This window comes from Amblyomma maculatum, chromosome 1 (genome assembly GCF_055883805.1).
Source record: "Amblyomma maculatum isolate TAMU_Amacu chromosome 1, ASM5588380v1, whole genome shotgun sequence".
Taxonomy (NCBI): Eukaryota; Metazoa; Arthropoda; class Arachnida; order Ixodida; family Ixodidae; genus Amblyomma; species Amblyomma maculatum.
Window position 1 is genome coordinate 227,781,772 of NC_139344.1, and position 12,500 is coordinate 227,794,271.

Consider the following 12,500-nt stretch of genomic DNA (forward strand, 5'->3'; position numbering starts at 1 on the left):
TAAGACCGAAGCCGAACTTCTCGGCCGACACGCGGCAGGCGGGGAAACCGCCTCCGTAGTTTTTGTGGTGCTCTGAACGATTTGTGGGTCGGCTGCCTACCGACCAGCGTCAGGAACCTTCTGCAACCAAGTGGTGCGTGTGTGAGCAAAAATGAAACAATGTGCTTGGACCTCGTTTGAATGCATCCCGACATTCTGCTGGGAGGACATTACGTGCATACATACGCCGCTGTTCGTCAGAAGCAGAAGCCATGCAACCATGAAGGTAGGCACCATGCGGGTACGGGCGTCTCTCTCTAATACATGACTCTCAAGCTTAATTCGCCGTTACATGTAGCTACTTTGAATGTCAGAGGACTGGGAGCGAGAAGGCGACAATGCCAACTCAGTCGCCTCCTTTTGGATAATGATATAGATATAGCAGCTGTGCAAGAGTCAAAGATTGAGAGCCAAGAAAGCACTGACCGTATGGTGGCTTCTTTTCAAACAAACTTTTATGTGTGTGTATGCCATTCTGTTGGTGTATCGGGTGGATGCCTTTTATTTATACGCAACACGCTGGGAGTAAGCGTAGAGTCCGTTTTTGCCTGTCCAAGCGGTCGGCTTTTGGTTACCGATTTTACCTACTCTAATTTATGCTGGCGTGTTGTGTGTGTGTATGCTCCCAATTCAGGATGTGAGCGTGAATTGTTTTTTGAGTCTATTGAGGTGTGGCTGAAGACTGACAAAATCTTGCTTGTACTTGGTGACTACAACTGTGTGTGCGCAGCTGTGGACCGAGCGGCGAAGTGTAAACCTCGAAGAGACAGAAGCTCCGAGCTGTTGAATGCACTTGTGCATGAGTATGGCCTTGAGGATGTTGGTAGTGTGTTCTCCACTGGAAACCAGCCAGAGTTCACGCACTTTCAGCGTGACAGCCATGCTAGATTGGACAGGGTGTATGCCTCGGTAGATCTTGTTTCCTTATGTACTGCATATGCGGTCAAACCTTTGTCTTTCAGCGATCATTGTCTCGTGAGTGCAGTGTTTGGTCGCAAAGGAAAGAAATCGCGCTTTAACTGGTACCTATGGAAAATGAATGCCAAACTTCTTGCCGATGAAGAGTTCCTTACGGAAGTTAAGACCGAGTTTGAAAATCGTCTTGCTATGCGACCAGTAAGTTTTGCAGAGGAATGGGACAGCTTCAAAGAGTGGGTCAAATTGAAATCCATAGAAAAGAGCAGTAAGGTGCGGCATAAAGAGAAAGAAAAAGAAAAAGAACTGAATGAACAACTCCAGTTTTTTTTGAGCATGGAAAGTTCAGTGCCAGGGCATTTCGCCAGTAAAATACGAGAGATAAAAAGTGAGTTGGAAACAATCGACAGCGAAAGATACACAGCGGCTGTCATACGTGCAAGGGCTGAAAAACTTTGGGCTGGAGAAGTTCCGACAAAACGAGCGCTAGCAGACGAGAAAAGATACGCCTGCCAGAAAGAAATAAGGAGTATAAGGTATGCCGGCCATATCACAGAAGATGCTAAAGATATTCAGCGTGCGGTAGCAGAGCACTTCGAAGAACTGCTTAGCGCTAAGCCTCAGACTGTAGGCGGCTTTCAAACAGATTTTCTGAGACTGATGCCTGCACTGGATGACGAAAGTAAAGCGCGCCTAGAAACACCGATAACGTTGCAGGAGATAGTATCTGCAATAGATGACCTGACAACTGGGAAGGCCCCTGGGCCGGATGGCCTAAGCGCTGCCTTCTTTAAAACGTTTCAGCAGTATGCGGCTCAGTTTTTGCTCTGTGTAATCACTGAAGCTTATGAACGTAATACTGTCCCATTGTCTTTCTCTACATCGCACATTGTTCTAATACCCAAGACAGATGATCCGGAGAAACGTCTGTTGGTGGGGTCATATCGACCGATTAGCCTCACCAATGTTGACTACAAGGTGTACATGAAGGTTTTAGCAAAACGACTGCAAAGCGTAATAAAGAAATTGGTTGGGTCTCATCAAACGTGCGGCATCAAGGGTCGATCCATTGCCACGAATATACATGTCGCAAGAACCGTACTAGAATGTGTTGATGCACTCGGTGGTCAGATAGCCATGATGCAGTTAGATTTGGCGAAAGCCTTTGACCGTGTTTCTCACGAAATTCTGTTTTCCATTTTGGAGCATTCTAACCTTGGTGACGTCATAGTGGAGGGTGTTAAAATGGCGTATGCGAACTGCACGACCCGTATTATAGTGAATGGTGAACTGACTGACAGCATCGCAGTACGTTCATCGGTAAGGCAGGGCTGCCCACTCTCACCCCTGCTGTTTGCACTGTATTTAGAGCCACTTTGCTTGGCTATCATTGATAGCGATCGCATTTTAGGGTTCAAGCTGCAATCAGCACACGTGAAAATGCTAGCATATGCCGATGACATAGCAGTGTTTTGTGCAACTAGAAAGAGCATTTGTGAAGCCACGAGTGTCGTCCAAACATTTTGTGATCAAACGGGATGTAAGATCAATTGGGAGAAAAGCTCTGGGTTTTGGCACGGTGATTGGGACGTGACACCTGATTTCTTCTGTAAGCTGCGATGGTCTGCTCTCCCAACACGATATCTAGGCGTGCCTTTAGAATGTTATCAAGATCCCAACGTGCACTGGATGGAAGAAACATCCAGAGCGAAAGAAAAAGCGGATGCCTGGCAAGGAAGGCAACTCTCAATATTTTCGCGCGCTTCTATTTGCAATGTTTTTCTTATTTCGAGGCTGTGGTACCTCATGAATGTGTTGTGTGTCTCACGAACCTCAATTCAGAAAATGCACCGCGTTTTTGCTGTTTTTATTTGGGCATCCACATGGGAAAAAACCGCCCGGACGAATTTGTTTATTTCTGTTAAAAGGGGCGGGCTTGGCCTTGCACATCTGTTCTTGCGTCAGGTGGTTTCGCGATTTATATTCCTCCGTGATCAAAAAGATACCTTTTTAAGAACCGTGATGCAAGTGCGATTACAGAGGCTGCTCCCTGAATGGATTGTGTCATGTGAAAACATGCCTGGTACTGTGACTGGCTACCTGCGCGAGGTTGTTTTTTCGTGCAAGTTGCTTGAAGTGCGGTTTTCTTTTGATTACCTTTACAACGTTCCTAGAAAAAAACTGTATAAAGATCTCATTGACGTGATGCTGCCGGTGCCTTTTTACCGGGCATTACACTGTGGAGGCCCAGGGCAGGACGTTTTGAAAAGAGTTAAGAAGATGCCCGTGAGGCCATCAGCTAAAACATTCCTTTTCAAACTTCACTCTAATACGCTCCCTGTTAAAACCTGGCTGAATGAAAAAGGTATCTTCGTCCCATGGACAACAAATTGCCTGTTGTGCAAAAAACCGGAAACAATTGAACACGTTTTCTTACAGTGTTGGGATGCTGTCTTTCTATGGGACGTCCTCCAAAGGACAATTAAAAAGGAGCTTCCATTAACTCCTTACGGTATAAGATTTCTACCAGTGCAGAACGATGATGCACCTTATGATTTAATTATGCTTCTTGGCCTCCATAGTTTGTGGAAAACACGAATGCAGGTGCGTCATGCAGATATAGATACACGATCTTCGCGTGAAAACTTTATTGAAAGTGCTGTTTATATACGTGAAACTTTCATGAGGAGGCAGGATCCGCCACAATGGCATTGTCTCTTTGATGAGTTAGTGCACTTGAAAAGATTTTAGCCACTTACGCGTTAGCTCAAGTGTAGTTGACGTTTTTTATCATGTGTATTTTGTTTTCTGTTTCACGGCAATAAAAAAAAAAAAAAAAAAAAAAAAGTCGTGGCCGAGTGGTTAAGGCGATGGACTAGAAATCCATTTGGGTCTCCCCGCACAGGTTCGAATCCTGTCGACTGCGCAAGCGCAATCTTTTGTTTAGGTTTAGTCCTTTTGCATCGATTTAGAGATGTTCATTAATGCCCTCTCACGTGGCAGTCGTGGCCGAGTGGTTAAGGCGATGGACTAGAAATCCATTGGGGTCTCCCCGCACAGGTTCGAATCCTGTCGACTGCGCAAGCGCAATCTTTTGTTTAGGTTTAGTCCTTTTGCATCGATTTAGAGATGTTCATTAATGCCCTCTCACGTGGCAGTCGTGGCCGAGTGGTTAAGGCGATGGACTAGAAATCCATTGGGGTCTCCCCGCACAGGTTCGAATCCTGTCGACTGCGCAAGCGTATTTTGTTTAGTTTTAGTCCTTTTGCATCGATTTAGAGGAGATGCTCATTAATGCCCTCTCACGTGGCAGTCGTGGCCGAGTGGTGATTCTACTTCCGGCCACCGAGCGGGACGGTCGCAGAATCATGAGCTCCAGCGGAGCGGCGGCAGCGGCCCTTGCCGGCCGCGGAAGCAGGAATCTCGATACGGATGATAAGGACTACGAGTTGATTTTGCCGACGCTGCCTACAGGACGTGTTGTTTTAAACACCGTGTTTTTGCACGGCGACGTGCGCAATAGGCCGTACAAAGTGGAAGATTTTCGCGATGCCCTCGCCAACGTTGGTGCGCTCCCCGATGTTGTGGCGTTGGGGGCGTACCAGATTAACCACGTTTGGGCTGTCACGCTCCGCAGCGCTGAAGCAACGAAGAAGCTGGCTGCGTTGAAACAAGTAGAAGTAAAGGGACGTCGTTACATCATCATCGACCCAGAGGACCAACAGGTGAAGCTGCGGCTGCACTGGATGTTGCACGGTGTGGCCGACGACGACATACGGACGGCCTTTGCTGCTTTCGGTAACGTAACCGAGGTGACCCGGGAGCGGTGGCGCGTCCAAGGCGTCAAAGAGAAGGGGTCAACAACGAGAACAGTTCTCCTGAAACTGAAACCCGGTATTAAGACCGATGACCTACCTCACCAGCTGCGAGTCGCCGGTGAGTTGGCCCTTGTTGTGGTGCCTGGGCGGCCTATGCAGTGCCTGCGCTGCCGTGGTAGCGGTCACGTTAGACGTGAATGCAAAGTGCCCCGGTGTTCGAAATGCAGGCGTTACGGCCACGTCGACAGTGAGTGTGTCCGAACATATGCGGTGGCCACGGGGCTCGCATCGAGGGAGGAGATAGCTGAACACCAGATAGACGTATCAGAGGCGGAGGAAGCTGCGAAAGGAGTCGAGGAAGTAGGCAAGCCGGAAGCGGCGACTGTCTCTTCTGGGACTTCTAGCAGAAACACAAACGTGTCAAGTGAGGCAGAGAGGCATCCTGAAGAAAAAGACTCGGCAGCGGCCTGGGCTGATACTGAGGAGAAGGAAGATAGCTTTTTGGCAGCTACGGAACCCGCGATGATGGCCTCGACGAGCAGCGAGGAGCAACAGCAACAGTGCAATGTTCGTGCGGGCAATGTCTCGGCCAAACGGCCTCACGCCCAGTCTGGTGATGGAGAAGACAAAACAACAGCGTCAAGCGTTGAGGAGCCGCCTACGAAAACGGTCCAGTCCCGGCGGTCCTCTCTCAGACCGAAGCCGAACTTTCTGGGGGACAAGCGGGCCAGCGATAAGCCACCGCCGCTGCAAGAACATGCAGTCGCACCGGAGGGCTGCGGCAAAAACAAAGGCGTCTAGCCGGGTGCTAGACGCGAAAGGTGAGCGCAAATGCTCTCGGTCTCTTCACTCTTATTTAAAATGGATCCAACCCCTGCTCTGACATTCGGGTCGCTTAATGTTAGAGGGTTAGCAACGAAGAAAAAGCAGAGCCAGGTGTTGCGCCTTATAACGGACAGAGACATCGATGTGCTAGCCGTTCAAGAGACCAAAGTCGATGGAGAGGAAGAGACCGGGAGCATGGTGCAGCGCTTCACGTCGAAGTATTATGCCGTTGTGAGCCATGCAGTCGGAACTTCTGCCGGGTGCGTCCTTCTTGTAAAAAAGTTGCCTGGACTTAACGTGCAGACTTATGCATCCGGAGAGACAGGGCGATACGTGATTTGTGATTTCGGTTTTGAGAATATACAATGGCGGGTTATCTGTGTTTATGCACGTAATGAATTGGAGGATAGGTGTTCCTTTTTTGAGAGCCTGAACTATTACTGCCCTAGTGAGAAACAGATAGTGCTCATGGGCGATTTCAATTGTGTTCTGGCGGCTCGCGATAAAAGCAGCACCCGAGCCTTCAGGGACAGAAGTACAGACTTATTGTCACGGCTGATAGATGAATATGAATTAGGTGATGTGGCGGAGTGTTTAGACGGTGAACGTAGTGTGAAATACACCCACTTTCAAGGTATTAGTCATGCTCGCCTCGACAGGATTTATATGTCACTGGACTTAATACCAAAGTGTCAAAAATACCGAGTTTTACCAGTGGCCTTTTCAGATCACTGTGCAGTGATATGCACTCTAGGCAAAAGGAAGCGAGCCAGTGGATTTTCATGGGAGCTGTGGAAATTAAATTGTAAACTGCTAAAAGACCAAATTTTCACTGAGTATGTGACGGAAAAAATTACCAAAATAGTAAATGAGTGTCAAAACGAAATCGGGCTCCAGTGGGTACTAGCCAAAGAAGAATTTAAGATGAAGGCCATTGAGCGGTCTACTTTGCTAAAGCACCAGGAAAGATTACAGGAAAAACAGCTGAGAGATATACTTGAAAAATTGTTGGCGCAGGAATGTAAAACGCCCGGCATAGGTAAGGAAGATATTAAGAAAACAAAGCAAAAGCTTGAACTTATCGAGGAAGACCGATATCGAGGGGCGATAGTGAGGGCGAGAGCGGAAGAATTGGTTGCAGGGGAGACGCCCACTAAGCGGGCTTTAGGAATGGAAAAAGCGCACGCTCGACGCAACGAAATTCAGGAGATCGAAGGAGCGGGTGGGGTAGTGACCGATAGCGATCGCATCCATCATGCTTTCTTTGATTACTATCAGGCGTTGTTCGCACAACATGAAGTTGACGTGCACAGATTTAAAGGCGAGTTTCTCGGCGCTATGCCTAGGCTCGATGAATCCCGAAAGGAAAGCTTGGAGAGGCGAATTAGTGAAAAAGAAGTTGAACGAGCAATAGAGAACTTGAACCCGGGAAAGTCTCCTGGCCCAGATGGGTTAAGTGCAGCTTTTTACAAAGCGTTTAAAACGGAATTAACCCCACTTTTGACTTTGCTGTTTAATGATGCCTATGATCGTAAGGAGTTGCCCCCGTCTTACGGTGCGGCCCATACCGTCCTCATCCCTAAAACAGATGATCCTATAAAACTCAGACAGGTTACTGCATATAGGCCGATCTCACTAACGAACGTAGATTATAAAATATTCATGAAAGTGTTGGCGGCGAGGCTTCAGAGTGTTATTAAAGAAATTGTTGGCCCTCATCAAACATGTGGCATAAAGAACAGGTCTATTGCTTACAATATTCATAAGGCAAAGTGTGTGCTGGAGTGTAGCGACGTCACTGGGGTACCTGTGGCAATTCCCCAGCTAGATCTTGAAAAAGCGTTTGACTGTGTTGCTCATGAGATTTTGTTTTCTATCTTAGATCATGTCAATGTAGGTTCTATTATTACTGAGGGTGTGGCCATGGCGTACCGACACGGCACTACAAAGTTAATTGTTAATAAATCGTTGGGGGCCCCCATCAACGTGGAACGTTCGGTGCGTCAGGGTTGCCCCCTCAGTCCACTCTTGTTTTGTATGTATGTTGAAACTTTGTGCTTGCACATAATACAGAATAATGCTGTTCATGGTTTTCGGCTGCATGAAGCGGAAGTGAAAGTCTTAGCATATGCAGATGATGTAGCAATTTTCTGTGTCACAAAGGATAGCATTAGCAGTGCGGTAGATGGTGTTAAAAGATTTAGTTTGGTCACGGGAAGCAAGGTGAACTGGGGAAAGTGCGTGGGGTTCTGGCACGGAGAATGGCCGGATACTCCTCACACTTTCGCTAATGTTACCTGGTGTACGACCCCTGTAAAGTACCTTGGAGTCCCGTTGGAATTTTACAGAGATACTGAACAGTATTGGAAGGTGCAGGCACAAGAGACACAAGAAAAAGCAGAGAAGTGGAAAGGTACTCATTTATCCGCGTTTGCAAGAGCCACTGTGTGTAACCTGTTTTTTATTAGTAAACTGTGGTATGTGATGCAAGTGCTCCAGTGCTCGCGAATTAACATACAAAAGGTACATCGAATTTTTGCGGTTTTTGTATGGGCCTCTAGCTGGGAAAGGTGCATGCGGACAAACTTGTTCAGACGGGTCAAAGACGGAGGCCTTATTTGTGAGGCAACTGGTAAACAGATTTTCGTTTTTCCGTTATGTTGAAGATCCTTTCCTGCGCACAGTGTGCCAAGTAAGGCTAGGGCGAGCCTTGCCAGAGTATGTAGTTGCAACAAAATGCATGACAGGAGGCATTTTTGGTTATTTCCGAGAGATAGTAACCAGCGTCAGATTCTTAACTACTCGGTTTTCAAAGGAATATTTGAGCAGCGTAACAAGGAAAACGTTGTACAAAGATGTGTGCGATGTTATCTTTCCGGTGCCGTTGTACAGGGCCTTGTACTGTGGAGGCCCCGGCGGTAATGTGTTGCAAAGGGTTAAAAAAATGAATGTATCGCCGGAAGTCAAGAGTTTTTTCTTTAAAGTGCACACTGGAACTCTACCCGTCAAATCTTTTTTGGAGGAAAAAGAGATGTTTCTACCATGGGGACCAAACTGCTTAATCTGCAAGCAACCGGAGACCATAGACCATGTTTTTTTTTGCACTGTTGGGAAGGGGTTTATTTTTGGGACGTGCTACAGAGGACCATGAAGAAACAGCTCCCGTTGCATTCACACGGAATTAGGTACTTGCCAACAAGAAATGAGGGTGGGATCCCGTTCGATTTAGTCATGCTGGTGGGCCTCCACAGTATATGGCGCTCTCGTACGGCCGGGTACTACTGTGACCCCGAAGCGCGTCCAGCGCGTATATATTTTCGAGAGAGCATCTGCAAGTTTGTAGAAATATAGAAGATACGGAATCCTGTCCCTGAGTGGCTCTCAAGGCTAGAGCCTTTGACAACACTCAGAGAATTTTAATGTGACAAAGCCTGGTCCTCTCTTGGGGATTTCGCTTCTTGTATAACTGTGTACATATTATTGTATTTGTGTCTTTGTTTTGTGAAAGCCGAGGACCGGCAATAAAGAAAAAAAAAAAAAAGTCGTGGCCGAGTGGTTAAGGCGATGGACTAGAAATCCATTGGGGTCTCCCCGCACAGGTTCGAATCCTGTCGACTGCGCAAGCGCAATCTTTTGTTTAGGTTTAGTCCTTTTGCATCGATTTAGAGGAGATGCTCATTAATGCCCTCTCACGTGGCAGTCGTAGCCGATTCTGTTTCCGGCCACGCCAGTGAACGGACGCAGGATGCAGGGCTCCTCAGGAGCGGCTTCAGCGGCCATGTCAGGCCGCGGTAACAGGATTGCTGAGCAGGACAATACTTACCAGGTTGTTTTGCCTGCACTGCCAACAGGTCGGTCTGTTTTGAATACCGTTTTTTTGCACGCCGATATCAGGGCCCGCCCGTACCGGGTGGAAGATTTCCGGGATGCGTTAGCGCAGCACTCGCTAATACCTGATGTTATCGCTATGGGGGCGTATCGGATGAGCCACGTCTGGGCCGTCACTCTCAAGGATACTGAAGCAGTGACCAAGATTGTGAGTGTAGGTAAGCTTTGTGTGAAAAACGGTCGCTGCTTGGTGATAGACCCGGCGAACCAGGACGTGCGGCTGAAACTTCACTGGCTGCTACAGAACGTGCCTGACGAGGATGTTCGTGCTGCCTTTGCGCCGTACGGAAAGGTATCCGAAGTTACATGGGAGCGCTGGCGAGTTAAAGGTATGTTAGAAAAGGGCTCAACTACTAGACTCGTCACGCTGAAGCTGGAAGCTGGCATGAAGCTCGGCGACCTGCCGCATCAGCTGAATGTTAGCGGTGAGCTGGCGCTCGTTATTGTGCCAGGCAGACTCCCGTTGTGCCTACGCTGCCGGAGTACGGGTCACATCCGCAAAGAGTGCCGGGTTCCTCGCTGCGGAACCTGTCGACGGTTCGGGCATGAAGACAGCCAGTGTGCTCGTACCTACGCTAGCATTGCCGGACCTGGGACCAGCGAAGACTCGTCGGAGTTAATAATGGACGAGGTGGATGCGGAGGAGGCTGCTGACATTAGAGGTCAGTCAACAAAACAGGACGCGCCTTCCATGACTGTTATAACAAAGCATAAGGTGACGGTGCCCAGTCAAGAGAATGAAACTCGGCAAGCCTTGCAAGATCCGTCACAGGACCATGAAGGCGCGTCAAAGGAAGCATCAGAAGATGTAATCAATTTTTCTGATGCTGAGGAGCATCTCAGTACTGAGCCTCCCTGTACTGATGCCATGGAGGTTGGGCTGGAGACAGTAGCCTTTATTGCCGCGAAACGTCCACACGAGGAAAGCGTCGAGGAGTCTCAGGTGCCAGGCGGTGTTTGTGGTGAGCCGCCGCCGAAAACTTCGGGCATCCGAAGAGCAACGTTAAGACCGAAGCCGAACTTCTCGGCCGACACGCGGCAGGCGGGGAAACCGCCTCCGTAGTTTTGTGGTATCCTGAACGATTTGTGGGTTGGCTGGCTACCGACCAGCGTCAGGAACATTCTGCAACCAAGCGGGGCGTGTGTGAGCAAAAATGACAGACGGTGCTTGGACTTCGTTTGTAAGCAGCCCGACGTTCTGCTGGGAGGACAATACATGCACACATATGCCACTGTTCTTCAGAAGCGGAGGCCACGCAACCATGAAGGTAGGCACCATGCGGGTACGGGCGTCTCTTTCTAATACATTACTCTCAAGCTTAATTCGCCGTTACAGGTAGCTACTTTGAATGTCAGAGGGCTGGGAGCGAGAAGGCGACAATGCCAGCTCAGTCGCCTCCTTTTAGATAATGATATAGATGTAGCAGCTGTGCAAGAGTCAGATTGAGAGCCAAGAAAGCACTGACCGTATGGTGGCTTCTTTTCAAACAAACTTTTATGTGTGTGCATGCCATTCTGTTGGTGTATCGGGTGGATGCCTTTTATTTATACGTAGCACGCTGGGAGTAAGCGTAGAGTCCGTTTTTGCCTGTCCAAGTGGTCGGCTTTTGGTTACTGATTTTACCTACTGTAATTTATGCTGGCGTGTGTTGTGTTTGTGTACGCTCCCAATTCAGAACGCGAACGTGAAGTGTTTTTTGACTCTATTGAATCGTGGTTGAAGGTCGACAAAATCTTGCTTGTACTTGGTGACTACAACAGTGTGTGCGCAGCTGGGGACCGAGCGGCGAAGTGTAAACCTCGACGAGACAGAATCTCCGAGCAGTTGAATGCACTTGTGCATGAATACGGCCTTGAGGATGTTGGTAAAGTGTTCTCCGCTGGTAACCAGCCAGAGTTCACGCACTTTCAGCGAGATAGCTATGCTAGATTGGACAGGGTGTATGCCTGTTGATCTTGTTTTCCTGTATACTGCATATGAGGTCAAACCTGTGTCTTTCAGCGATCATTGTCTCGTGAGTGCAGTGTTTGGTAGGAAAGGAAAGAAATCGCGCTTTAACTGGCACCTATGGAAACTGAATGCCAAACTTCTCGCCGATGAAGAGTTCCTTACGGAAGTTAAGACCGAGTTTGAAAATCGTCTGGCTATGCGACCAGTAAGTTTTGCAGCGGAATGGGACATCTTCAAATAGTGGGTCAAATTGAAATCCATAGAAAAGAGCAGTAAGGTGCGGCATAAAGAGAAAGAAAAAGAACTGAATGAACAACTTCAGTTTTTTTTTTTTTTTTTTGAGCATGGAAAGTACTGTGCCAGGTCATTTCGCCAGTAAAATATGAGAGATTAAAAGTGAGCTGGAAACAATCGACAGCGAAAGATACACAGCGGCTGTCATACGTGCAAGGGCTGAAAAACTTTGGGCTGGAGAAGTGCCGACAAAACGAGCGCTAGCAGACGAGAAAAGATACGCCTGCCAGAAAGAAATTAGAAGTATAAGGTATGCCGGCCATATCACTGAAGATGCTAAAGATATTCAGCGTGCGGTAGCAGAGCACTTCGAAGAACTGCTTGGCGCTAAGCTTGAAACTGTAGGCGGCTTTCAAGCAGACTTTCTAAGACTGATGCCTGCACTGGATGACGAAAGTAAAGCGCGCCTAGAAACACCGATAACGTTGCAGGAGATAGTCTGCAATAGATGACCTGACACCTGGGAAAGCCCCTGGGCCGGATGGTCTAAGGGCTGCCTTCTTTAAAACTTTTCAGCAGTGTGCGGCTCAGTTTATGCTCGAGATAATCACTGAAGCTTATGAACGTAATACTGTTCCATTGTCTTTCTATACATCGCACATCGTGCTAATACCCAAGACAGATGATCCGGAGAAACGACAGTTGGTGGGGTCATATTGACCGATTAGCCTCACCAATGTTGACTACAAGGTGTACATGAAGGTTTTAGCAAAAAGATTGCAAAGCGTAATAAAAAAAACTGGTTGGGTCTCATCAAACGTGCGGCATCA

At 48.0% G+C, this 12,500-nt stretch overlaps 1 protein-coding gene, 1 long non-coding RNA gene and 4 other non-coding genes across 6 annotated transcripts in view; all 6 read left to right on the plus strand.

Moving 5' to 3' along the window:
• The first annotated feature begins 3,798 nt into the window (after nt 1-3,798).
• Nucleotides 3,799-3,880, plus strand: TRNAS-AGA (transfer RNA serine (anticodon AGA)). Its single transcript has one exon. It is a non-coding gene; the product is annotated as a tRNA-Ser (tRNA).
• A 73-nt stretch (nt 3,881-3,953) lies between these two features.
• On the plus strand, nt 3,954-4,035 carry TRNAS-AGA (transfer RNA serine (anticodon AGA)). Its single transcript has one exon. It is a non-coding gene; the product is annotated as a tRNA-Ser (tRNA).
• A 73-nt stretch (nt 4,036-4,108) lies between these two features.
• Nucleotides 4,109-4,190, plus strand: TRNAS-AGA (transfer RNA serine (anticodon AGA)). The gene has a single exon. It is a non-coding gene; the product is annotated as a tRNA-Ser (tRNA).
• A 122-nt stretch (nt 4,191-4,312) lies between these two features.
• Nucleotides 4,313-9,129, plus strand: LOC146205834 (uncharacterized). Its single transcript, XM_084590475.1, has one exon. It carries the CDS (start codon nt 4,323-4,325, stop codon nt 5,571-5,573), a length of 1,251 nt encoding a protein of 416 aa, XP_084446601.1. The 5' UTR covers nt 4,313-4,322; the 3' UTR covers nt 5,574-9,129.
• Nucleotides 9,130-9,135: 6 nt separating this feature from the next.
• TRNAS-AGA (transfer RNA serine (anticodon AGA)) lies at nt 9,136-9,217 on the plus strand. The gene has a single exon. It is a non-coding gene; the product is annotated as a tRNA-Ser (tRNA).
• Nucleotides 9,218-10,554: 1,337 nt separating this feature from the next.
• Nucleotides 10,555-12,500, plus strand: part of LOC146205836 (uncharacterized) — a 30,191-nt gene continuing 28,245 nt past the window's right edge. Inside the window, exon 1 of the long non-coding RNA XR_014703225.1 lies at nt 10,555-10,753. This is a non-coding gene — a long non-coding RNA (uncharacterized LOC146205836). The remainder of the gene's footprint in view (nt 10,754-12,500) is intronic.

Bases quoted from the DNA above. Each gene is read 5' to 3' on its own strand.
- LOC146205834 (XM_084590475.1), top strand. From the start codon at position 4,323: ATGAGCTCCAGCGGAGCGGCGGCAGCGGCCCTTGCCGGCCGCGGAAGC.